General features: G+C 36.2%; 1 protein-coding gene across 1 annotated transcript in view; it reads right to left on the bottom strand.

The window, feature by feature from the left end:
* LOC150097861 (uncharacterized) overlaps positions 1-25,465 on the bottom strand; it is a 501,089-nt gene that overhangs the window by 271,030 nt on the left and 204,594 nt on the right. Inside the window, exon 9 of the mRNA XM_090406613.1 lies at positions 7,111-7,374. Coding sequence (XP_090262739.1) covers positions 7,111-7,374 — 264 coding nt within the window. The remainder of the gene's footprint in view (positions 1-7,110; positions 7,375-25,465) is intronic.

The following is a 25,465-nucleotide window of genomic DNA, read 5'->3' as shown; positions in this document are numbered from 1 at the left end:
TCTTGGCATCTTTAATTTATAATTTTTTCTGTTCAAATGCGACATGGTGCAAGAATTATAACAAATAAAAAGAAAAGAAAAAACTTTATGCTCCAGATCAATCACATGAAGATGAAGACTAGATACCTTCTACCAGCAACTAGAGGACCTTATTGACAAAACAAACAAAAAGGACATCCTAATAGTAATGGGAAACTTCATTACCAAGGTTGGGAGATTTACAACACACACACACATGAAAGATGTCATGGATAAATCTGGAGTGGACTTGAGAAACGAAAGAGGCAAAAAACTGCTGGAATTCTGTAAACATCTCCAGATGGTCCAATTAAAAACTGTACTGATTACATTCTGATCAAAAATAACTGCAAATCCTCAATCCAAAATGTAAGAACCCTTAAATAAAAAAAAAATAAATAAATAAATAAAAAATTAAAAAAAAAGATTTTGAGTATGATAACGAATAACGAATTACTAGCTGTAAAAATTTAAGTTGAAATTTAAATATAGCAGACATAAATGAAAGATTAACTATACAAAAAAATTACAGAAACATAATAGCAACAGAAGAATAATAGAAAAACTGTATATCTACCCTATATATATAAAATGATAAGCCTTTTTATGTAATGTTTTTGTGTCACGTTTTTTGTCAAGTTATTTGAAATGTTTTGAAACTCAGGGGCTACCCTGAGTGTCGAGTCTTCAAAATTCGAGTCATCAGAATTCAGGGAGAACCAGCCTACCAGTCCGGAACTTGGTGGTTGGGCGCCAGACCCCCCCCCCTCTTTTTTTGAAGACTTGACACTCAGGGTAGCCCCTGAGTGTCATCAGAATTCAAGGAGAACTGGCCTACCAGTCTGGAACATGGGGGGGGGACGTAGGCGGAACCCCCTAATAAGGTTATAAAATAATTTGCAAGATAAAAAGAATAATGAACTGAAACAATTCAAGAGATTAAAAAAATTTGGAATGAATATTACCAGATAAAAGTTATAAAGTTAATAAGACCTGCATTGATATATAACCAGTGAGGCCTGGCAGATGATCAAGAAATGGGAGAAGAGAATGGACATAGCTGAAATAAGAATACTAGACTTGCAAGATTGTACAAAATCAAAAACTCACTGATCAGGGGAACAATGAAGATAACCCAAGTATCTAGGAAGATTAGGGAAACAAGGCTGAGGAAGTTTGGTCATGTTATGCAGTGAGAAAACATTATGTGGGATGGAGAGTGCTGGAGATGAAGCCACCAGGCACAAGAAATAAGGAGAGATCTAAACAACAATGGTGACAGCTTGAGAGGGTAACCCCAAGACCTCAGACTATAGGAGAAAATGGCCTTGGACAGAACTGAGTGCAAGAGGTTGATCCACTGCAGCAACCCCTTGAGTAGGCATGAAGCTGAAGAAGATTAATGATACTTTTCCAGAGGGAAGAAGACTAGAAAAAATATGGTGGCATAGCAGCTATCAATTTCCTGCTTGACCTTTTTAATTTTTAACCAAATATCATATACTGGTGAAATTCCAGATGGCTGGAAGACAAGCATCATAATACCAACTTTCATAAAAATAGATAAATGAAGGTGTGAAAATTATAGATCCATATAACTGCTAAGTCATAGCTACAAAATGTGCACATGCATTATACAAAAGAGAATCCAGTCTTGAATACTGAGACAATAGAAGAAGATACTGCAGTTTTATTGACTTCAAACAAGCATTTGGTTCCACTGACAGCAATAAAATGATAAGCATCTTAAAATCATGAAATTGGGTTCATAAATACAAACCTTTATCAAATTATTATCAAAATACCAAAGCGACTGTCAAATTTAAAAGAATAAAAACATAAAAGACAAATTCAAAGTAGAAAGAAGAATCATGCAGAGTTGTCAGCTCTCACCAAATTTACTGACTATCTTAAGGAAATATACAAAACCATAGCCAAAGCACTAGGTCTACAAATAAATGGGCTAGTATATCTGATAGGATGTGTTATAGGACAGAGAATGCAGAGAATACTGATTGTGAAATGTTTAGGAAAATTAGTTGGGCATGTAAAAAGAAGATGATCCTGATGGGAAACTTTAATTACAGGAATATAGAATTGAAGAATGAAATAGTGTATGAGAACTAGAAGAGTGAGTTTGTTGAAATTCCGAGAGAAAAACATCACAAGCAGCATGTGACTAGAGGCTTTAATGTTTTAGATTTGATGACAACTTCACAAGATGTAGTTGTGAATGAAGTGTTGACACTGCCGCCGGTTGGTGAGAGTGATCATGAGGTACTTGTTTAGGAAGTGATGAAACAAGAAAAGGTAACCACCAAAAATGGATATATGTGGAAGTATAAAGCAAGATTACGAAGCTCTGTAATCAGTTGGCATCAGTACATTTGGGACACGAGCTGAGCAGAAAAGATGTTGACAATGCATGGAGACCTTCGAGACAGTATCTAACAAAAGCAATGTATAACTGCATACATGGGTTAAGTGAGTAGATAGAGTAGGAGTCAAATGGATGAACAGTGAAATCAAGCAGGTTATGCTGGAAAAGAAAATGATATGGAGGAGGTACAAGACAATTAAATTAAAAAAAGTGCAGGCTAGAAAGTTGATGACCATGGTAAAGAAAGAAAAGGTGCAGTATGAGAGGAGATTGGCTGGTCAGGCCAAGGTTAACTCAAGTGAATTTTTCTGTTATATGGCAAGCAAGGGAAAGAATAATTATGGCAAGTTGACACTGATGAATAGCCATGGCAGCAGGATAACAGTTGCAAAGGATATAGTGGAATTATTGAATGAGCAATTTATCAGCATATATCATACTGGTTGATATATGCTGATAAATTGCATATATCAACCAGTATGATATATGCAATTTATCATACTGGTTGATATATAGCAGTTGATATATAGCTGGTTGATAGAAGCAGTGCAATTTATCAATTGCACTGCTTCTATATGATGCAGTGCAATATATAGAAGGGAGGCAAGTATTAGGAGAATTGAAAATGAAAGAATCAGAGGTGTATCAGGTGTTGATTGGGTTTTCAATGTTAATAAGGCTCTGGGAATGGATGACATATCACCATATATTCATAAGGAATTTGGACCACAGTTGGCTATGCCCTTGACATGGTTATTTAATGAATCTTGTAGTGGGTAGGGTTCCTAAAGAGTGGAAAGAAGGCAAAATCGTACCACTCCATAAGCATGGTTCTAGGACAGAAGTGTCCGATTATAGACCAGTCTATATAACTGCATTTATGATCAAGGTGTTGGAGAGATTGGTTAGGAATAGCATACAGGATTGGGTTGATGGACATGCATTCTTTATAATGGTCAGCATGGATGTTAAAGGATAGGTCCTGTTTTAGCAGTTTACTTGCATTTTATGATAGGGTAACAGGTGTGTTAGATAAGGGTGAATCATATACAGTGATATTCTTGGGCTTTGCAAAAGCATTTGATAGATTACCACATGATAACAAGGTGTACAAGCTGCAGATGATGGGAATAGATAGTTAATAGTTAATGGATTGGAGAGTAACCAGTTGAGTGCACCAAGGTTCTGTTCTTGAGCCCCTGCTGTTTAACTCATTTTTAAATGATATATCATGTGGACTAACTGGGAATCTTCAGTTGTTTGCTGATGTTAATTCCCTTCAGTAAGATTGGAATAAACTTTTGACTTGGACAAAGGATTGGGCTTGTAGTTTTAATATCAGTAAGTGCAAGGTGTTGCATTTTGGAGTGCAGAAATATAAGGCTATGTACTAAATCAACGTGTACAGCAGGAAGTGGATAAGATTAAAGATTTGGGAGTGATGGTTGACATTAGACTGAAGTTTACAGGGCATATTACTAGTGTTGCAAAGGCTGCATATTGTAGTGCTGCTATGATAAGAAGTACTGATTTTCAGTGCGATGTGAAGAAATTGTAGAGGGCCCAGAGACACGTGACTAAGACAATATCAGAACTTTGGACTGCTGGCTATGGAAAGAAGTTGAAAAAATTGGATTGCAGAGTTTGGTGAATAGTAGGAAAAGAAGTGATATGATGAGTGCAAAACATTTAAGTTAGTGAGAGGATTTTATCAGATTAATCCAGATGAGATTATAAAAAGAGTAGAAGGTGAGAGTGGAAAAACCAGAGGTCATTCCTGGAAGTTATGTAAGAGCATGATGAAGAAAGGTGTGAGGAGTAGATTTTTTACATGGAGAATTGTGAGTGAATAGAATGCATTACCGAATGTGTTGTTAATGCTAGGAGTATTAAGGATTTTAAGATTTGGTACGATAAATATGTTGTCAGTTGAATGAACCTCCCACGATGAGTCTGCCAACTCCATGGAGGATGCAATAATAATAATAATATCAACTGTATTAAATATGCAGACAATATTATTCTTCAGAATCTAGAGTACAACTGGAAAAGATAATAAAATTTTTAAATAAAGAGTGCAAAACTTTTAGAATGAAAATCAATTTAAGCAAAACTGAAACAATGAAAACAGGAATGAGAAAAAATTTTCAATAAACTTAGAAAATCATATACTAGAATACAACACAGAAACAGTAAAATGTGGACTTAACAAAGGATGGTTTAATATGAACAAATTAAATAAAATATGGGAAAATAACAGCATTTCAAAAAGCCTTATGCTAAAACTTTTTAAAACCATTATTGTTATCCACAGCAATGTATGGAGCTGAGACACGGAGACTCGATCAGAAAGCAATATGGAAAATCAGAACATTCGAAATGAAATACTTAAAAAAAATAAATAAGACTCACTAGTCAGAACACAAAACAAATTAGTAAGTCAAACACAAATTAAACCATAGAGAAGATATCATAGATATAATTCTTAAATAGCAATTAAGATGGTTTGGACATTTCCAGAGAATATCTTCTCAGTGTTTACGAAATAAAGCCTTGAATGAAATCATTGGAGAAAGACAATCAAGAGGCAGACTAAAAAGAACTTTGTTACAGTCTTTGAAGGAAAGGTCTCAATTATTTAACTTCAGAGAGATGATAGAAATGCCCAGAGATAGAGCCAAATGGCAAAGATTTCTTATTCATAGAGGACTCAGCCCCATCATCTGATGGATGAGAAAGAAGTTCAAAAACAATAAAAATTCATTTACTTTTTTCTACACTATCTCTGTCCTCAAATATCTTAACAAAAATTCAATACAAATACACTATCTAATCAAATGTAGCTAGACACCCCCCCCCTCTGTAATTCGTAAACTTACATCTAGTGTCACTACACCTCACTTACTGGTATAAAAGGAGGCACGAAGCTGTGTGTTGTTCAGTGATAATAAGTACGAGCAGAATGGGTAGATCAAGGAAGCTCAGTGACTTCGAATGTGGACTAGTTATTGGTTGTAACATCAGTAAGAAATCTGTCAGAGATATTTCAATCCTCCTCAAGTTGCCCAAGTCAACAGTTGGTGACATGATTGTGAAGTGGAAACATGAAGGCACAACCACAACAAAACCACAGTTGGGTAGGGTGCGTTTAATGGCAGATAGGGACCGTCGAGCATTGAAAAAGGTAGTTCCTGGAAATCGCCAGACATCGAGTGAAACAATCACCTGGGAGTTCTGCAGTGCTACTAACTATCCAGCCAGCACCATGCCTGTGTGTCAAGAGTTGAGAGGAATGGGGGTTCCATGGTCGAGCAGCTGCCCATAAACCAAACGTTTCTCCTGTAAATGCTACGCACCATCTGTAGTGGTGTAAACAGCAATGCCACTGGACAACTGGAAACGTGATTTAGAGTGATGAATCATGCTTTATCATGTGACAGTCCGATGGGAGGGTCTGGATGTGGCAAATGCCTGGAGAACAATTCCTGCAAGCATGTGTAGTGGCAACAGTGAAATTTGGAGGAGGTGGCTTTACAGTCTGGGGGTGTTGTTCATGGAATGGACTTGGTTCTCTCATAACACTACACGGAAATCTAAATGTGGAAGGATACAAGGACATTTTGGCCTGTTGTGTACTGTCTATGGTAGAAGATCAATTCAGTGATGACTATTGTCTGTATCAGCATGACAGTGCTAGCTGCCATAAAGCAAGGTCTGTGAGGGAATGGTTTGGGGACAATAACGTTCCAGAGATGGACTGGCCGGCCCAGAGCCCTGACCTGAATCCCATAAAACACCTTTGGGATGAATTAGAATGCTGACTTCGCTCCAAATCCCAATGACCCACATCACAAACTGCTCTGGCTACAGCTCTTCAGGAAGGATGAGCCACCATTCCTCCATAGACGTTCCAACACCTGTAGAAAGTCTCCCCAGCAGAGTTAGAGCTGTCGTAGAAGCAAAAGGTGGACCCACCACATATTAATGTCCACTACTGGAAAGTGTGCCAGAGGGAAAGTCTGATTACAATTTCGAGTAGGTGTCTGGATACTTTTGATTAGATAGTGTACAGATACATTTACTTTTACTGATATGCAAATAATATTTGTTTGTTTGCTTTGTAAGTGCTCAAGAATGTGTAATATTTCTGATTTACTATAACATATAGACATGTTTACACAAGAATATTATATTTTAATTTGCCAAATATTTCAGTCTGAAAATACAGACTATCTTCCGTGGCTACATAGGAACAGTTTTTAACAAGGTGGAATACCAACAATTGATCATTCAAATATTCAAGTATTCCACCTTGTAAAAAACTGTTCCTATGTAGCCACTGAAGATAGTCTGTTATTTTCAGACTGAAATATTTGGCAAATTAAAATATAATATTCTTGTGTAAACGTGTCTATATGTTACAATCTTAATGTCACAAGTTTCTCTAAAGAATCAAACATTCCTGATTTACGTTTACTTTATAAAGGTAGCAGTAAATTGCCATTATGGTGAATAGTGAGTAGAAGAGTGCTGAAGCCTTGCTTCACTGCCTGAACTTGAATCAAAATGACTGCCTATCATTACTGGACATATAAGATAAATTATTACCTTAACCTTGTGTTTACATGTAAATAATCAATAATTAATAGTAACACATTATCAAAGATATTAAATGCATCATGACTATATAAGAAATATGAATATGAAATTACCTGTTTGTACACTTGTGGAGGTAGCATCTTCACTATCATCACCACCACTAGGATGAGTGCAGCTAGATGATCCAGTAGATGTCTCAGAAATGCAAGAAACAGATGAAAATGGAGGCAAAGAACAATTAGATGGACAGGGAGAAGGTGGCTTTGCTCCTAAAACTAATTCCATTCGAGGATCACTGTGCGTTCGACTAAGAGCAGATGCTGGAGCAATGCTAGCACGCCGCCTTGGATTATACTTAGGAGTTTCTCGATAAGGAACTAAAAAAAATAAGGAGGTAGGGTAGGTTTTACAGTAATAAGAAGACTGGATATATGAAAAAAATAAAAAAATAAATATGATTAAAATAAACCATACATTTTCAGTTTATGCTGAGCATAGGAAAATGAATAATCTCTTTAATTATAAATAAAACATTTTGGCAAGATACAACTTTAACCTATTGTAAAAATAACTGGAAATTGTCAGGCAATCTGATGACTTTCCCCATGCAAAAAAATGTATGTACATCTGATGAAATAATTTAGTATAAGCATGCACATTATAGGAGTACTGGAGAACTGTCTTTGTGTACTATTGTTTGGATATTATACCTGATGTGCTCATGAAAATTATGCTAGCCATACAATCAGCTCTTACCATTAAAGCAAAGCAAATGCCATTAAAGAAAAATGCTCTTTACTATAACATGTATTTAGAATTTTCTAAAGAATTTTCCTTATATTCTACATTTAGAATGTTCTGATAAATATATTCCTTTATTCTTATGATTATACAAGGATAGCCTGAAAAGTTCTCAGCCTTGACCATAGATGGCAACATTATCGGCAAGATTTTTTTTTTTCTAAGTTGGTACATCTGTCATAAGCATCCATGTGAAATTACAAGTCATTCTATCAAGTAGTTTGTTTTATACAGTTGTCTTTTTTTTTTTTTTTTATTTTTTTTTTATGTTGGGCCCATACACAAGAGGATGGTTGGTCAACCTATACTACATTAGTACTGTGTATGAGTAGTGGGTTGGGAAAAGAGGAATTTGTTTACATTTGATTTGAATGACTTTAAATTGTATTCCTTGGGAAACATAGCAGGTGGGAGACTGTTCCACAGTGCAGCAGTTGCAGGGATGAAGAAAGAGGAAAAGAAATTTGTTCTGTTTGTTTCTTGGTGTACTGTGAAGGCATGTTGTGCAGCAGCTGCACGTGCTCCAATGAGTTTAGTACTGATCAGAGAAATTATTGATGTTATTTCAGATGAGCATTTCCCATGGAAATATTTGTAGAATATACATACTGCAGAGACCACATGTCTGTGTGAAAGTGGGGGGGGGGTTTGCTAAGGGATGGATCGTTTATAAGTCTAATTGCTCTCCTCTGTATTGAATTGAGCATTTTGAGAGAGCTTTTGGGGATCCCACCCCATATGTGGGAGCAGTATTCAATAGTTGGGCAGATTTGTGACTTCTATAATGTTAATAGCTGTTTGGGGGGTGAAGTAAAGTCTTGAGCAAAAGAGAAATCCTAGTTTTTTTTGAGGCTGAGGATGCAATGTTTGAGATATGTTTGTGTCAGGAAAGGTTTGATGTGAGGGTGATTCCAAGGAGCGAGATCTCAAACTGTCTGGAAATTTGGGTACCATCAAAAAGGATACTGGGAAAAAATGGTTCTTTTTTATAGGAAACTGTACAGAACTGGGTTTTGTTGGTGTTGAAATTTATGAGGTTATCCGAACCCCATTGTAGGATGGCTTTGAGATCGGAGTTCAGGGTGGTGGTGGTGGTTGATGCTCTGTAGGTTGAGGTGAGTTGTGTAGGGTAAGGCTAATCAAATGCAAGCGAGGGGTGTAGTGTGCTGTCATCTGCAAAACTGTGTATTGGGTTGGAGGTCAATTGCAGTAGGTCATTGATATATAGCAGAAAGAGGACAGAACCTTGTGGAACCCCAGCAGGTGGTGAGAGGATAGGGAGCCATTCACCATCACACACAGGGCGCATCCAGCCAGAAAACTGACAATCCACCTACAGAAGTACTGGGTCAGGCCAAATGATGGTAGTTTGCCTAGTAGGCCTTTGTGCCAGACCTGGTCAAAGGCTTTGGAGATATCTAATGCAACCACTTGAGATTCGCCAAACCTCTCCATTGCATTTGTCCAGAGATGAGTGACGTATGTGAGTAGATCTCCTGTTGATCGGCAGTGGCAGAATCCATACTGGTGGTCATTTATTTGGTGAGTGTCTTCAAGATAGTGAAGGAGTTGGGAATTGATGGTTTTTTTCAGGACTGAGGTAAGCGAGATAGAGCGGTAATTGGATGGCAGTGACTTGTCACCCTTCTTGGGAATGGGCTGAATATAGGCCAATTTCCAGTTTGTGGGATAGATTCCAGTGGAGTAGGAGAGTATACATAGGTGACATAGGATAGGGGTCAGTTCTGGAGCACAAACTTTCAGAACAATTGGGGGAATGCCATCAGGGCCAGGAGATTTTTTTGTGTCTAATTTGGACAGTATTTTTCTGATCACATCCTGGCAAAAGGATATAGGGGGCATTGTATGTTGGGTGTCTGGAATGGTTGGGGGACATTTACCATCGTCAGTTATGCATGCATTTGGAGCAAAGTGTGAGGCAAGAAGATTGGCTTTTTCTGTAGGTGATGATGTAGAGCCATCGGGGTGTGATAGGGGTGGGAATAGTGTTGGACAGAAGTTACTGCCAATTGCTTTGGCAAAAGGCTCAGCTGCCATTTGAACAGGCTGCTAGTTCCTGCTTTTTGCTCTTTTGAACTCTGTTTTGGAAGCGTTGATTGTTTTTTTTGTATCTATTATGGGCTTCGGTGTAAGCTTTGAAGGAAGATGGGAGTTCTTGATTTCAGCCAGTTGTGGTATGTCTGGTGTTTCATCTCTACAGCTTTGGCACATCTTTTGGAGAACCAGAGTTTCGTTAGAGAATGGCAGTTCAGAGTGCTGTGTGGAATGTATGTATTCATGCCAGTGAGGATTACTTTGGTAATAAGCTCAGTGCATATGTTTGGGTTGGAAGGCCGGAAGCAATAGTCCAACCATGGGAATCTAGCACAGAAGTTGCGGAGGCTGTCCCACTTGGCAATATTATAGTGCCAAACTACTCTTGTATGGGAGTGTCTGTATAAATGTTGTTGCATGGAGGGAGGAGATGAGCACTAGGTTGTGGTCAGAATTGCCCAGGGGGCTCACTACTTTCACTGAGTATTTGGAGGGGTCATTGGTGAGGAAAAGATCTAGGGTGTTTGGGGAATGGTTTGGTTTATCTGGTATTCTGGTTGGCATATGGACAAGTTGTGCAAGGTCGTTGGTGATGGCAAATACTTCGGCATCTCTACCTGTACATCTGTACAACTGGAGGAGGAAAGCCAGCTACTGTTGTGGACGTGAAAATCTCCTAGGAGGATGATTTCATTGTTGGGAAAGTGGGAGTGGAGAAAGTCGATTTTTAGGGAGAGAAAATTAAAGAGCTCGGGATGGTTGGTTGTGTTGGGGGAACGATAGAGAGAGCAGATGAACTGGACTGAGTGGGGAAGGGATATTTTCAACCAAAGGAGGTCGAATTTGGGTGCTCTCTCGCAAGGTATGTTAGAGCGGATGTATGTGCAGACACCACCCTTGGGACAAAAGTTGTTATAGAGTATGTAATTTGAAAGGTTGAGACAAGTGGTGCTGGTGGGCGGTGAGATTTGTGTTTCTGCCAGGAAGAGTAGGTGGGGTTTGGTAGACTGTAGATGGCAGTGGACACTATTCAGGTTGGAGTTTAGACCACGGATGTTGGTGAAGTGGATGTGTAAGGTTTTGTGAGTCGTATGTTGGACTGCATAGGTCTTGCACATTTTCTATGCGGTGCCAGCATGCTGGTCTCTATGGTGGCTGCTAGTGGCATCGCTTGGTTTTTTCACCAGTTTATCTTGACTGTAGTCGATGGTCCAACTATTGTCACCATTTTGATGTTTTTCTTCGAGTTGTCTTCAAAGCTGACATCTTTGTTCCATCGTGAAAATCTCCTTTGTAGAAATAATAGGTCTGGTTGTGCACGTATGCGCGATTGGGGACAGGTGTCTTTGCACTTGTTGATCGCTATTATTATTTTTGATGTGCTCATCGGCGTGTCGCAAGTCACTTTTACTAGGCGTGGAAAGTTCGTACCATCCTTCCTTTTATTTGTAGGCCCGAAATGATGCCATCTGACGATATTCTTAGGATCGATGTTGCATTCTTCAGCTAGTTTGTCGATGTCCTCTTGTAATGATTTTCCGTTTTCTGTTGGGAAATTCAAAATGATGGCATTGAATTTTTTGTGTTTAGCCGCCATCAAGTTGTTTACTGTTGATGCGATTAGATCGCGAAGTTCTTTCACGTGCATAGTGGAGCTTGCTTTGTGCTGGTTTTCTATTTGTTCTAGCTTAGCTTCGACTGCATGTATTTTGGAGGTAAAAGATTCATTTAAAGCATTGATGTGCTGTTAGAGGATTTTCACATGTTTACCTGTGTTCAGAAGTTGTTCAACCGAAGGGAGGCACAGCGAACAGAAGAATGGCTGGTTAAGTTCGATAATTAGCTTTTGCACTGCTTCATCTATTTTTGTGCAGGAAGCGTGCAGCCAGTGACAACAGAACTCACAGAATATGCCCTTTTTATTGTCTGTGACACCAGTTTTGCAGCTGCGGCATGTAATATGTATGTCGGTGGCGGTTGAAGGCACTGTGCTGGAGAGACACATGGTGCTCATTCACCGTTGGCTTTTGATGCTGCCGCCATCTTTGCTACGTACGGTAGGCATCGTGAGCACTTACTCGTGGCTGATTTAAAATTGGAAGGATAGCTGATTTAATACACTATAAGTATTTACAGGTTGTACTGAAGTATTCCGCTGCTTGGCACCCTCTGTTTGGTTTCCATTTGATGGTTAATTTCGATAGAAAAACCTCAGAATAATGGTAAATTGGGGAGCACAAGTTTGAAGTAGCTTATTCACCGACACCGCCTCTGTTCACCCACTTTTGTCTGATGCAAAAGTGTTTGTCTGTATCCCTTGAAATGGACAAAACTGAGTATCGTGCAGTTATAAATTCTTTTTATAACTGCACGATTACTGCAAAAGAAGATTTAACACCAAAAGAAATTCATTCAAAGTTCATAAAAGTTTATGGACACTCTTCTCCTTCATTTTCAATAATTAAGAAATGGGCTGCCGAGTTTAAACATGGCCGTACCAGTCTTGAAGATGATCCACATGAAGGACATCTAAAGTGGACCACCAGAAATCATTGATTAAGTGCACGATATGGTATTGGATGACCGGTGAGTCAAAGTATGTGAAATTGCTGAGAATATGCTTAGGCATTTCAAAAGAACGTTTAGGATATATTTTGCATGAATTGCAAATGAAAAGCTTTGCGCAACAGTGCTTGCTTTCAGCAGATTAAAAATGCACTCGCTTGAAAATCTCTGAACAGTGCTTGGAGCATTTTAACAAAAATAAAACTGATTTTTTTGCGTTGATTTATTACTATAGATGAGACATGGATTCACCATTACACACCAGAATCCAAACAGCAGTCAAAACAATCAGACAGAAACTGGTTGTTCAGTGCCAAAGAAGACAAAGTCGGTTCCATCATCAGGAAACGTCATGGCATTGGTTTTGGAATGCTAAAGGCATTTTGTTTATTATTTTGAAAAGGGTAAAACAATAACCGGGGAATATTATTCTGATCATTTAACCAGACTAGATGAAAAAATTCGTTTGAAAAGATCCGGTTTGCAGAAAAAGAAGAAAAAATCATCTTTCATCAGGACAATGCACCTATCCACAAAGGTGTTTTGGCAATGGGAAAATTAAAGGATCTGCACTATGAATTGTTGGAACATCCACCCTATTCCCCAGATTTGGCTCCCTCTGACTTCTATCTCTTCCCGAAACTAAACCTCATCCTCACTGGTCAGCATTTTTCTTCGAATCAAGAGGTGATTACAGCTGTAGAGGGGAATTTTGCAGATCTTACTGAGAACCACTACAGGGCCAAGATAATGGTACTGGAGCATCACTGGAATAAATGTATTAGTCTTAAGGGAGATTATGTTGAAAAATAAAAATAATTTTGAAATTATAAATTCTTTTTTTTCATTGTTAGGCCGAGAACTTTTCAGACCACCCTCGTAGAAATATCACTGAGTCTACTAAAAGGAACAAAAAATATCTCTTTCTTGTTGTTTACCTAGCCTGCAGTGCTATAACATCAAGAACAGTAATGACATTTCCTATTCAAATCTTATCTGCTGGAAGGCCTATTGTTCATATGTTTAATAAGCTTATATATTTATTACCCACCCAGAATAGCCAAATATTAAACATTTATGTGATTCAGAATGTATAGTTCCATAGAAGCAATGTAACTCTTTCATTCTAAAACTGGGTGAATCACATGAACCACTATGATTCACACATGCACAGCAATTTAAATTATTGAAAAATTCAGGTCTACCAAAGGATTCTGGGACTTACAGCTGAGAAGTTGCTCACTTCAGAGACTTCATTTTCTGGTACAAAAGTCGTGAGAATGAACTTATATTAAGGCTTATGTGTTAGTTTTATATATATATATATATATATCAGGAGCAAATATTCCCCTGGGTGAGCTAACATTTTCAGCTCACCCAGCACCTAGCGGCTGTGATTGGTTATTGTGTCAACCAATCCAATTGAACGTTGTTACCTGTCATGAGTTGAGCACTTTCTGTATCCGATGGCTGTATTACAAACAACTGTTACACATGTTTTCTGGAACTGAAAATTTGAAAATGGATGTTAGGAGAAAAAAGCTAATTGTTTTTTCTTTTGCTTGTGCAGTATAGCATCTGTTGAGTGAAAATTTTAATAATTATTATTATTAAAATTGTGATTGTATATTATGCATTTACAAAACATGTTTTAGTTTTTTTTTTTAAAACAACAAATTTCATACAAATTTTCCTTTTTTTTTGTATAATGTATTAATAATAGTTACTATAGATGGTAATTTATATTTTGCAGTTGAATAACAACAGTATTTATAGTTTAACAATAAGTTATATATATTTTACAATTTTTGCTTTTAATGTATTTAAGCACTGTAACTACAGCACTTCACAATGTAATAGATTTTTTTTTTCTTTCTGTTGATCTCGGTTGAAATGTAATGTCTCGGCTGGCATCCTTGAAGCTTTTTAGTAAGCTTATCTGAGGATGACACCTGTTAGATATTTTTTTATTTGCTGTGCTGGAAGTAGGCTGATGTTTGAGAGGTCAAATGAATGATCTGATCAAAGTGAAATTGCCAATATGTTCTGGTGTTATTACATCTATAGTTTTTTTGTCTTGATGGTTCACATTCATTTTTGTTGTAGTCTTCTTTTCTGATCTTTTGATTTGTATCAGCTTTAACGTTTGTGACTTCCTCAAGAATATCTTCGCATCTCTGATCCACAAAATTTGGTAATTTTTTTCTGTTTTCGCTTTTCTTGCTTGGTACAACAGATTCTGGTTGAATATTCGAATAGGAAGATTGGTGTATTGTCTTGAAATGCATTCAAGTCCTTGGAACTGGTTTTTCCTGTCTGCTGGCTTTTATGAGATTGTCTCTTGTGGACTTGCTTGTAAGACGAACTATGACTGGTGCAGGTTCTGGCAAGCCTTGTTTTTTGCTCTTCCTGGGAATTCGATTTATGGTCTGAATGTCGTTATGCTGTAGAGGGATGTCAAGTGCATGACCTAATTTTAAAACTATATCTCTGAGGTTTTCTGTCATCGTGGTGCAGTTTCAGGAAGACCGTTTATGACTAGATCTTCTTTATATTTAAACGTTTCTGATTTAAACGTTTGTATTGTAGTTTTAGGGAATTAAGTTCTTGATGGAGTTCGGATGTCACTTTCATCAAATTATGTTGCCTATCAGTTAGCACGTTAACACTAATTTTGATGTATTTTACTGTTTGCAAGACCTCTTCCATTGCTAAATTATTGTTTGACCAAATCCTCATATTCGCTAGTTTTTTTGTTATTTGTTCGTTCTGTTTATCAAAGAGTTCTCGCACAAGATCTACTCAGCTGGCTTTTATAGTCTTTAGACCGTTTTCTATTAGTATATTTAAGGAGTTCAAATTATAGGACTCACCTGTAATTTTTTTGTCTCTGTTCAGTTCGTCATCTGATTTTACCTTCAGTATAATCAGCTGCATCGTAGGTGGCTGTCTTAGATTGCATTTCTTTGTTCTCCCTGCAGAGTAGGAACTTCCATTTCTCACCTGCTGCATTGGATTTATGTTGCCAGGTTGTTTCTGAAAGGCTAGCACATGTAAAGTGTAGATTCCTACAGCATTTCCTACAGGTTATATGATTTATGTCGGATGATAAATCCTTCAGCCATTTGATGCATTTCATGACTCACCTTTCTTTCCTTGAACAACTGTAGGTGGGATTGTAAAGATGACAACGTCCTTTGTTCTTCGCTCATTGTTGACCACAGTTCTCTCTGTTCAATTTTCAGCACTCAAAATTTGGTTTCTTCTTAGCCGATTTCGGTGAACTTTATATCACTGTCTTCGGTGTGACAAGTAGAGTTACTTGGGAACACTTTCAAATTAAAAACAGGAGTTAGAACCACTTTAAAACTATAAAAAACGGGAGCAACGTATCACCGTACGCCCATTCATATGCCTACACAGTGCCCTCTCATCAAATGTGCATCAAATAATAATAATAATAATATTGATAAGGTATTAGCCAAGATTTGCAAATATTTTGAGTATCTCTGCTACATATTCCAAAGTCTTTCACAAGGCAAGTTCCATAAAAGTATATTTCATAATTTCTGGGGTCTGTCTCCAACTGAAGAGACCTCAATAAAGTTTGAACCCAATTAGGGTAGTGGCCCTTCCCATAATGCATAGCATTATAGTAATTATTATTATTTTCTTGACTTCCATAGAGTCACAAGATTCATTATGGGAGGTCACTACCAGTCAATACAAAGTCTATCATGCCACTACTTAAATTCATACACTGTTTGCACTTCCAATCTCAGGCAATGCATTCCATGCTCCTACCACTTTCTCATACAAAAAAAACATACTTTTTACCATCTTACTCTCCACTCCCTTTTGCAACTTCCACAGATGGCTCCCTTGTCCTTTTGCTCCTTCCCCTCATTCTCTTCAATGTTAACATGATAATAATTCAATTCAATGTTAACATGATAATAATCGATCATATTACCCGTTTGTCTTCTATCCACCAAATGCTGCAGTCTGCATGCCCTTTGTCTATCCTCATAATCAGGACTGAGCAGTCCTGAAATCATTTTTGTTATCCACCTTATCCAAGGTTACTTTCATCCCCTTCAAATCCCGATGACCATATCTGAGCACAGAAATCCACATGTGGTCTGATCAAAGCTTTGTACCTTCCATATCTTGTCCATTGCCTGTAGGTTTACTTTAGGATCTTATTTCTCTCTTACAGTCTAAATCATGAATCATGTTGTTCCCAAATGTGAAGTTTCTAACTTATTCCAGCTCTTGTCCATTGACCTTTAATTGCTTTTTCATCCTCTTCTCTCCAAATATCATTTTTGTTTTTTCAATGTTCATTATCAGCCCATATCTCTTTCCTTCTACATTTCAGCACTGTTCTTTCTAGTTCCTGTTCATCATATTAAATAATGACTATCGTTTGCAAATCGCAAGTTGTTTATCTTATTACCTTGATTTGATATTCCCCTTATATACTTTATGACATCCATTGTTCCTTCTAAAAGCAGGATAAAGATGCATGGAGATATTGGGTCTCATTGTCTCATGTATCTTGTTGTTCGGGACAATCTTCCTATTTCTCCACAGTTTCTCACAGCAACCTCTGCACTAATGTTCTGCAAGAGACATATCACTTTCTTATCCACTCCATAAGATTCGAGTACAGTCCATGCCAGTTTCTGACCTATAATCTCGGATGCTTTCTGAAAGTTATTTTTATGTAGAGCTTTCTCTCCACAATTAATCTTAACATTAGTATTTGGTGCATAATACTTCACTCTCTCTTCTAAATTCTACTTGCTTGTCTTCCAGATTTTCTTCCATCAGTTTCTTTATTGTTTCTGTTAATATCATCATAAGTACTTTACCCATGTGACTAATTAGTGTTGTAATTTTTGCAGTCAATCTTGCTTCCTTTTAGTGTTATGCAGTGGCAGCCTGTACATAAGCATTGCAACACTGCAGCACCCCAAGGAAAAAATTAAAATTTTAAATTTTGTTTGTGTTTATAAATAATAACAATGCTTACAACATTATAAAAATGCAATACAACATGTTAAAGTCTATAGCTTATGTTTTGACATTGACTGAATAGTTAATAATTGGAATTGTTCGATTAATGCTTTAGATCAGTTGTCTTAAACTGGCGGCCCCCAAAGCAATTTTACATGGCCAGCGAATACATTTTGATTATGTATTTGTTGTAAATATAGTGCTTATAGTTTTAGAGACATAGAGATATGAACTGAGCTTATGTGCATATAAGCTCAGTCCATATCTACAATTTACAATCAGTAAATTTAGTTTGCCAGCCGACAGTTGGTGGCGCTCCAGTATTCTGGTGTTTCTGATGCACAGCTGCGCAGTTCATATTGGAATATAGATGGAGACAAACTAACGTACTGCCTTATAAAACTTGTTTATTTGTGCTTGTTGTTAGATCTACATTATATCAATACCTATCATTTAGAATTGTGCATAACTTTTGAGTGTTGCTTTCATAGAAAATTCATCTTGTTGAATTAAAGTTGTAAATAAAATTATAATAGTGATTTTAATCAAGAGATTAAACTGCAAGAAATGTCTTTAAAAAAGAGTAAAAGAAAAGTGGACGAAGAAGGACGTGTTTTTCAAGATAAATGGGAAATTATGTACTTTTGTGGTGTTGTGCACAATAAAATTGTATTGTTGGATTCTGATTATGTAGAGATTAGAGTAATTATTATTTGCTTCAGAATCCAACATGATCTTCCATCACAGAGGCTAGACTTGTAAATATTATTTAATGTAAACAACTTATTTTACAATTTAATATTCATATAACTACTTTAATTTTGTCTAATATCTAATTATTTAATCAAAGATATATGTGTTAATAATGAAAAGACTGTATTAAATATTATTAAGCTATTTTAAGTATTACTAAGTTAATATTATAAGAATTTGTATTTGATAATTTAACTGCACATTAATTGAAATGTTAATATTCTCTATTTATTCCTATTTGTAGAAGTTTAACGTTATGCAATAGCTCAATTTTATTATGTTTTGTTTTATTGTCATGGAGATGTATGTAAGTAAGCGAGCGCGAGTTTGGAACACAACGTGAGGAGAAAGTTTATTTAAAAGAGTTTTTTAGAAAGAAATCACAAGAATAATTTAGGCGGAAAGAATGGATATAAAAAGGAAGAACGCTGAAAATTAGATAGAGAGGAAACAGAGAGATAGATTAGAGAGAGATTGGCATTTGGTTGGAATCGGAGCATTGGGCATTCGGAAATCAGAGTGTAATAATAGCGAGTCGGTGAGTTATTCAAGCAGCTAATTTAAGTCTACTAGTCGAGAAGCAGTTAGCTAATAAGTTGTAGAATAACAATTATAGCTACGGAAACCAGCTGAGAGACTCTTAAATAGACTAGTGATACTTGAGTTGAGATTTAATTTCAGCGCCGACCTTTCAAGGACATACGGAACCTTGAAGCAAAGCACGAAGTTATCAGAAATTGTAGAGGCTGTAAAGTTGAAGTTTATTGTTAGCTGTGTTTAGAATTATAGTGCCTAAAGAATTAATTGAATGCAGGAAGAAGGAACAACTGTGCATATAAAACCTCAAGTTAAGAATTGTGTGTTGCCTTAATTCATGAGTGATCGGTGGTACTTCATGCAAGAACGTTTGTTTATGTATATAGTGACCGATGATTAATTCAGTTATTGCTTAGAAGATTTATTTAATGAGTGTCGTATACTGTTTAAGTGTTTACATATAAGTAGATGAAGAAAAAAGATTATCGGTAAGATTATTCCAACCTTTAATAATTCTATACAGAGAAGTGTGTGAGTTTCATTCTAGAATTTCCCTATACTAACAGTAACTATTGCGGAAATTAGCTGAAGTGTAAATTTAAAAGTGTTTGTTTGTGAAGAGATGTTACTGCAATTTTTGTTGTATTTGGAAGTTAAGGAACTGCGAGAAGACTGTATTATAGAAATAACAGATTTACCATTGTATGAGTTGTATGATTGAATTTATCTGAGGAGTTAAAATGTTTGTGATATCTTAATTACTGATTTGAATCTAAGTGTAAAATTTATGATTCTAAAATTAAATATTTGTTTTTGTTAATCAAAAGTTGTATTTAGCCTAAATCTCTTTTACTGCACCATTCATAAAATATTCGAATCAAAGCAGGTAAATTAAGTAAGTTAAATATTCTCGGCCAGTATATATAATAACAACATATAAAGTGGTGCAGTCTTTAAATATAAATTTTCTTTATATTTGAATTAGAAATCAACTTACAACTTATCAATTAGTTAAGAACATCGTAATAGTAATCATGTCGGATCCAAGGTATAGATTAAGAAGAAGTAGGATCTAATAGTATGTTTCATTTGTAATAAGGGAATATCAGTTCCAAAAGAATACAATTTACGATGCCATTACGAAACGAATCATGAAGAAAATTTTGAAATGTTGGAAGGCAAATTGAGGGAAGAAAAGTTAGTTTCTGAAATCTGGCTGCTTACAACAACAACAAAATTTTTTTACTGAAGCAAATAAATCCAGTGAAGCAACAGGTCACGCAAGTTTTGCTCTCACGCACATCATTGCAAAATGATCAAAACCATTTACTGATGGCAAATTCCTTTAAGATTGTTTGATTAAGTCTGCTGAACTTCGTCCTCACAAATAACAATTATTTAAAAAGTATTAGTTTGTCAGCCAACACAGTAGCAGAAAGTATTAACAAAATCGCTAGTGATTTACGATGTCAGTTAAAAGAAAAAAGTATAAATTTTGCAGCATTCTCAATAGCAGTTGATGAGAGTACTGACATCACAGATATAGCACAACTTGCCATTTTCTTATGAGATGTTACTGATGAATTTGAAGTAATTGAGGAATTATTGGAAATAATTCCTATGAAACGAAAAACTGGTGCACAGGATATTTTTTCTGAAATAAAAACTGTAATAGATAAATATAAATTAAGATGGGATAAAATGGTTAGATGGTTAGATTTGCAAGTGATGGTGCAGCTGCTATGGTTGGTAAAAAAAATGGAGTAGCGGTAAAATTAAGAAATATAGTGAAAGAAAAAAAATTTCAGAAAGTTTGCAGATGGATAATGTTATGGAAACAGTAAACTTTATCCGTGGATGAGCTCCGAATCATCGAGAATTTGTTGCATTGCTTGAAGAAATTGAAAGTGAGTACGGAGAAATGATTTATTATAATGAGGTAAGGTGGTTAAGTCGAGGAGCTGTATTAAAACGGTTTTATGATTTAATAAATGAAATCAAAATTTTCATGACACAAAAAAATAAAACCATCGACAAGCTACGTAATGATACATGGATAACAGATTTAGCATTTCTTGTTGACATAATCGGCCATTTAAATATTCTCAATAAACAGCTGCAAGGAAAGAATAAACTTATCACTGACATGTATGCTTGTATTAAAGGTTTTAAAGTTAAATTGCAATTATGGGAAACACAACTGGAATCAAAAAATTTCGTACATTTCCTACATCTTAAATCCTGCCCTATTATTTCAAATGAAAAATCTCAAGAACATGCAAGAAAAATAGCATTATTACGACAAGAATTTGAAGAAAGATTTAAAGATTTTAATGATTTGATGTTCGATTTTACACTACTTTCATTACCATTAAAAACGAACGTGAATATCGCACCAGAAAATCTACAAATGGAGCTAATGAATTTACAGTGTGATATAAATCTTATTCAAAGATTTGAAGATACAGATTTGATTAACTTTTATTCGTACTTGTCAAAAGATAAATACCCTCAGTTACGAATTTTTGCAATAAGAATAATCACTTTATTTGGGAGTACATTTATATGCGAACAGTTTTTTCGCAGTTGAAAATTAATAAGTCTAAGAAAAGAACCCAATTGACCGATGAGCATCTACAATCCATGATGAAGATAGTAATTTTTCTCCAAGGCTACAAACTTTATCAGAATCGAAACGCCATCAAGTGTCAAGTTGCAGTAAGAAATAAAGAAGTTTATAATTATTTACATACAAAATATGTATTTTTTCTGTATGTGTCAAAGAAAAATTTAATAAATAAAAGAAAAAGAATATATTGCATTATTTATTCTCAAGTTATAAAAGGGTTTCATAATTATAAAGGTTATAAAGGGGTGGTATCGATTCATTAGGGGTAAGTACGGTTCAACATATATATATATTCGCTCTCATTTTGTTAAAAAAAATCTGGCCCGTCAGCAGCTTTCACATCGTGCATTCGGCGCCCGCATGCAATTTGAGTTTGAGACCACTGCTTTAGATTAAGAAACAGATGCACTGCGATCTAACACCGATATTCTTTTGCACTTGTCATTGCATGTTATGTCATTCAGACATTGTCCAAACGGCAGTGCATTTTTAGTATCCTTACGCACGTTATTTCTGTGAGATATGAAACGTTTATTATTGGTGCGTGTGCATGGTGAACTATTTTTTGTCAATATTATTTTATTTTATTAAAATAGCATATAATTATTTATTTATTACAGATACAAGGCTGAATTATGATGAGTGTTACTGTTGAAAATATGAAAAGAATTATATTTTTTCAATTATCGTTACACGAAACAAATGCACTGTGATCTAATGCTCATATTCATTTGCACTTGTTATTGCTATTGATACAAAACTTTTATTATTGGTGTTTGTTCATGGTGAGGATGGAATATTTTTAATAAAGCAATTTTTATTATGTAAATTTATTTATTAATAAATTCGTTACTGATTCGATTTTTTTTTTTTTTTGTTTTTTGTATATGCAGCAACCCAACTTAAAATTTTCACTGGCCGCCACTGGTGTCATGCCTTCCTCCTATTGCCATGTTACATCTATTATTACATAGTCACCATGTTTCAACATCTCTCCAGTGATCTCATCATTCCCAAGGTTTTATAGTTTTTCAGATGTTTAACTGCCTTTGCAATCTAATCCCTCGGTATATTTCTTTCTTCATCTGTGTTGGTGGTGATAATTCCCTCAAATCATCAATTAACTTCTTTCCCTGTGTCTTATATAACTCTGAGCAGTATCTTGTCCATCTCTCTCCTATATCTTCTGGGTTCATCAAGATTTGACCATTTTCATTGTTTAAGGCTCTCTGCTTTGGACTCTATTTCTTGATGATGTTTCTGATCATCTTATATACTTCTCTTGTTCTGTATTCACTCAAGTATTTATTGATATCCTAGCACTATTCCTCTAACCATTTTGATTTGTCTCTTCTAACTGTCTTCTTTGCTTTTGCATTTTGCTCTATACTGTTCTTCCATTTCCAGAAAGATCTCTCTCCTAATCTTTAAAGCTCTTCTTTCTTGAATTATCTTTAATATCTCTTCTGAGATCCACCTATTCTTTGGCTTGTTTGTGGGACTATCTATCCTGCTTTCTTGAATGTAGACACCACTTTGTTGTTTCTATCTGTTCCTTTTCTGTAATGCATTTCAGTTCTTCCTCGAGCACTTTCCTATACACTTTCTTTGTAATTTCCTCACTTAGTGTTTTCATGTCACTCTGATTCTAAAACTGTGCCTTTACTTGTTGTCTGAGTTTCAACTTGATATTGGTAATCGCTAAGCTATGATCCGATTCCATGTCTGCTACTTGAAATGTTTGACACTACTGAACTGATGTGGCTTATCTCTTGTTTACGAGTATCATATCTAGCATGTTCTTAGTTCTTCCATCTGGTGACCACCATGTTTACTTCCTGCAATCTTTTTTCTGGAAATGTATGTTACAAATTACCATGTCATACTTCAAGGCAAATTCAAGCATTCTTTCTCCTCTTTCATTACTTTCTCCATATTCATATTTGCCCATTATTATTTCCTATCCTTCATTGTCCTTTCCAATCTTCTCATTCCAATCTCCTCCTCCAATAATTAGTATATTTTTCTTTGGTACTGATTTCAAGGTTATTTCCAAGTTACTATAGAATAACTGTATTTCTTCTTTGTGGTCTATTCATCCACTTCAGAAAGTGGGTGAATAGATCTGAATTGCTGTGAAGTTAAATCGTCTTGCTGAAAATCATTCCATTATTATTCTGTCATTTACTGGTTTATACAATAATGCTTATCTTCCTCTTTTACTTAGAAGAAATCCAACTCCTGCCTCATGTTTTATACTATTGCCAGACCAGATGATTCTTCCACTTCTCATTTCCCCTGACTTTGTCCAGTGCATCTCTGCTAATCCATTGATGTCACACCAATATCGCTCCATCTCCTTGCAAAGTGTCTAGCTTTCCTGAAGTCCATAAAGAATGGACATTCCATGTTCCTGCTGATAGTTTGTCTCTTCCTGGTTCTGATTTTATTGCACTTTTTTTGGTAGCTAACTTGTCGATTCAACCCTGGTACTTGGACCTTTATCTGAGCAACATCCGAGCTGCAAGCTGTACTTTTCCTTTGCACCAGATTTCAATCATGTTATGTTTTTACAGTCAGTGCATTGGCACTCTTCTAAAAAACCTTAATGACATTCAGCTGCCCCTAACATGGGGAAAATGATGCTGTTTGCTGCCACCCATTATGGATCAGATGCTCTTGTTGGTCCATGGGAAGTATTTCGTTTCCCTCCTATCGCTCATATTTGAGAAGCATTCCATATATGCCACCTGGGAATGTGCCCTCTAGGGGTTTCAGGCTCCCTCAAGGGATAATCTGCCACTGCTGTCAATAAGTTTTTCATATCACCCATGCACTACTGATCATTCTTCCTTCAAGATCTTTCATCCATTACTATTGCAAGCTGGTTTCTAATGTAAGATAGTTGCCTACCTTATAATCCATATAAATTCTTTCTGTTTTGATATCTCCACATGCCTATTCATCCTCCAAGTCAGGATTACATGGTCACTCTCACCAACAGAGGACAAGCATGACATCTTAGTCACAATCAGATCCTCTGATGCTATGACTAAATCCAAAACTTTTGATCCTTCATGTTCCCTCCATCCCATGCTGCTTAAGACAGTTATCCATCAAGAAATCCAAAAATTCAGTTCCCTAATAACTGCATGTTGTCTCTTCTTTTCCCAGTTTAGATCACTATAGTTGAAGTCTCACATAATGGCCCCTGCTTTGTACTTGTCAAAACATTTCTTGCTCATCCCAAGACCTCATGGAGTCAAAGACTCATCTGGAAGGTCCTTTTATCACACACACACAGCTCATCATACCATGTCATAAACACACTCAAACTCCTTACAGACACCACACTCTCAGGCAAGGCATTCCAATCATTTACAACTCTGCACAAAAAAAAACGTGCTTCTCACTAACCCACTCATATCCTTTTTATACAGTTGCCAGGGATGACCTATGGTTTTCCCCCGATCTCCCACTATTTTCTGTAGAACCTCTCCAGCATTGAATCTATAACAACCCCTTAGTAACTTGTAGGTCTCTATCATATCTCCCCTCTTCCTACTGTCCACCAGACTCTGCAAGTTGCATCTTCTCGATCTTTCCTTTTACTCAACATTCCAGAAATTAGAAACTACCTTAGTCAGTTGCTTCTGGACCCTTTCCAACATCTCTTCGTCCTTCTGAAAACCAGCTGACCAAATCAGGGCACAACATGTGTAGCCTAATCAAAGCCTTATAAAATGGAACAAGAATCTCCCTACTTCTACAAGTCAGCATCCTCTGCAGCATTCCCAGAAAATGTTGGGAATCACAATTTTGGCTATGTGTTCCCTAAATTCCAGATCCTTATCTACTATCACCACCCCCATATCTCTTATTTTCTCCACCTCCAACAATATATTCTCACTAAGCATAAATTCTGCATCCCATCTTTGTTTTCCAAATTTTAAAACCTGACATTTTGCAACATTGAACTCACATCCCCATTTCTGTGCCCAATCACTCAATTTATTCATGTCTTCTTGTAAGGCCACAACATCTTCACTACTCTTCATGGTTCGTCCCAACATTGCATCATCTACAAACAACTGAATATCTCCATC

This window comes from Typopeltis vanoorti, chromosome 16 (genome assembly GCF_054136105.1).
Source record: "Typopeltis vanoorti isolate ZY-2024b chromosome 16, IOZ_Tvanoo_1.0, whole genome shotgun sequence".
Lineage (NCBI taxonomy): Eukaryota > Metazoa > Arthropoda > Arachnida > Uropygi > Thelyphonidae > Typopeltis > Typopeltis vanoorti.
This window is presented reverse-complemented; position numbering and strand designations above follow the sequence as displayed.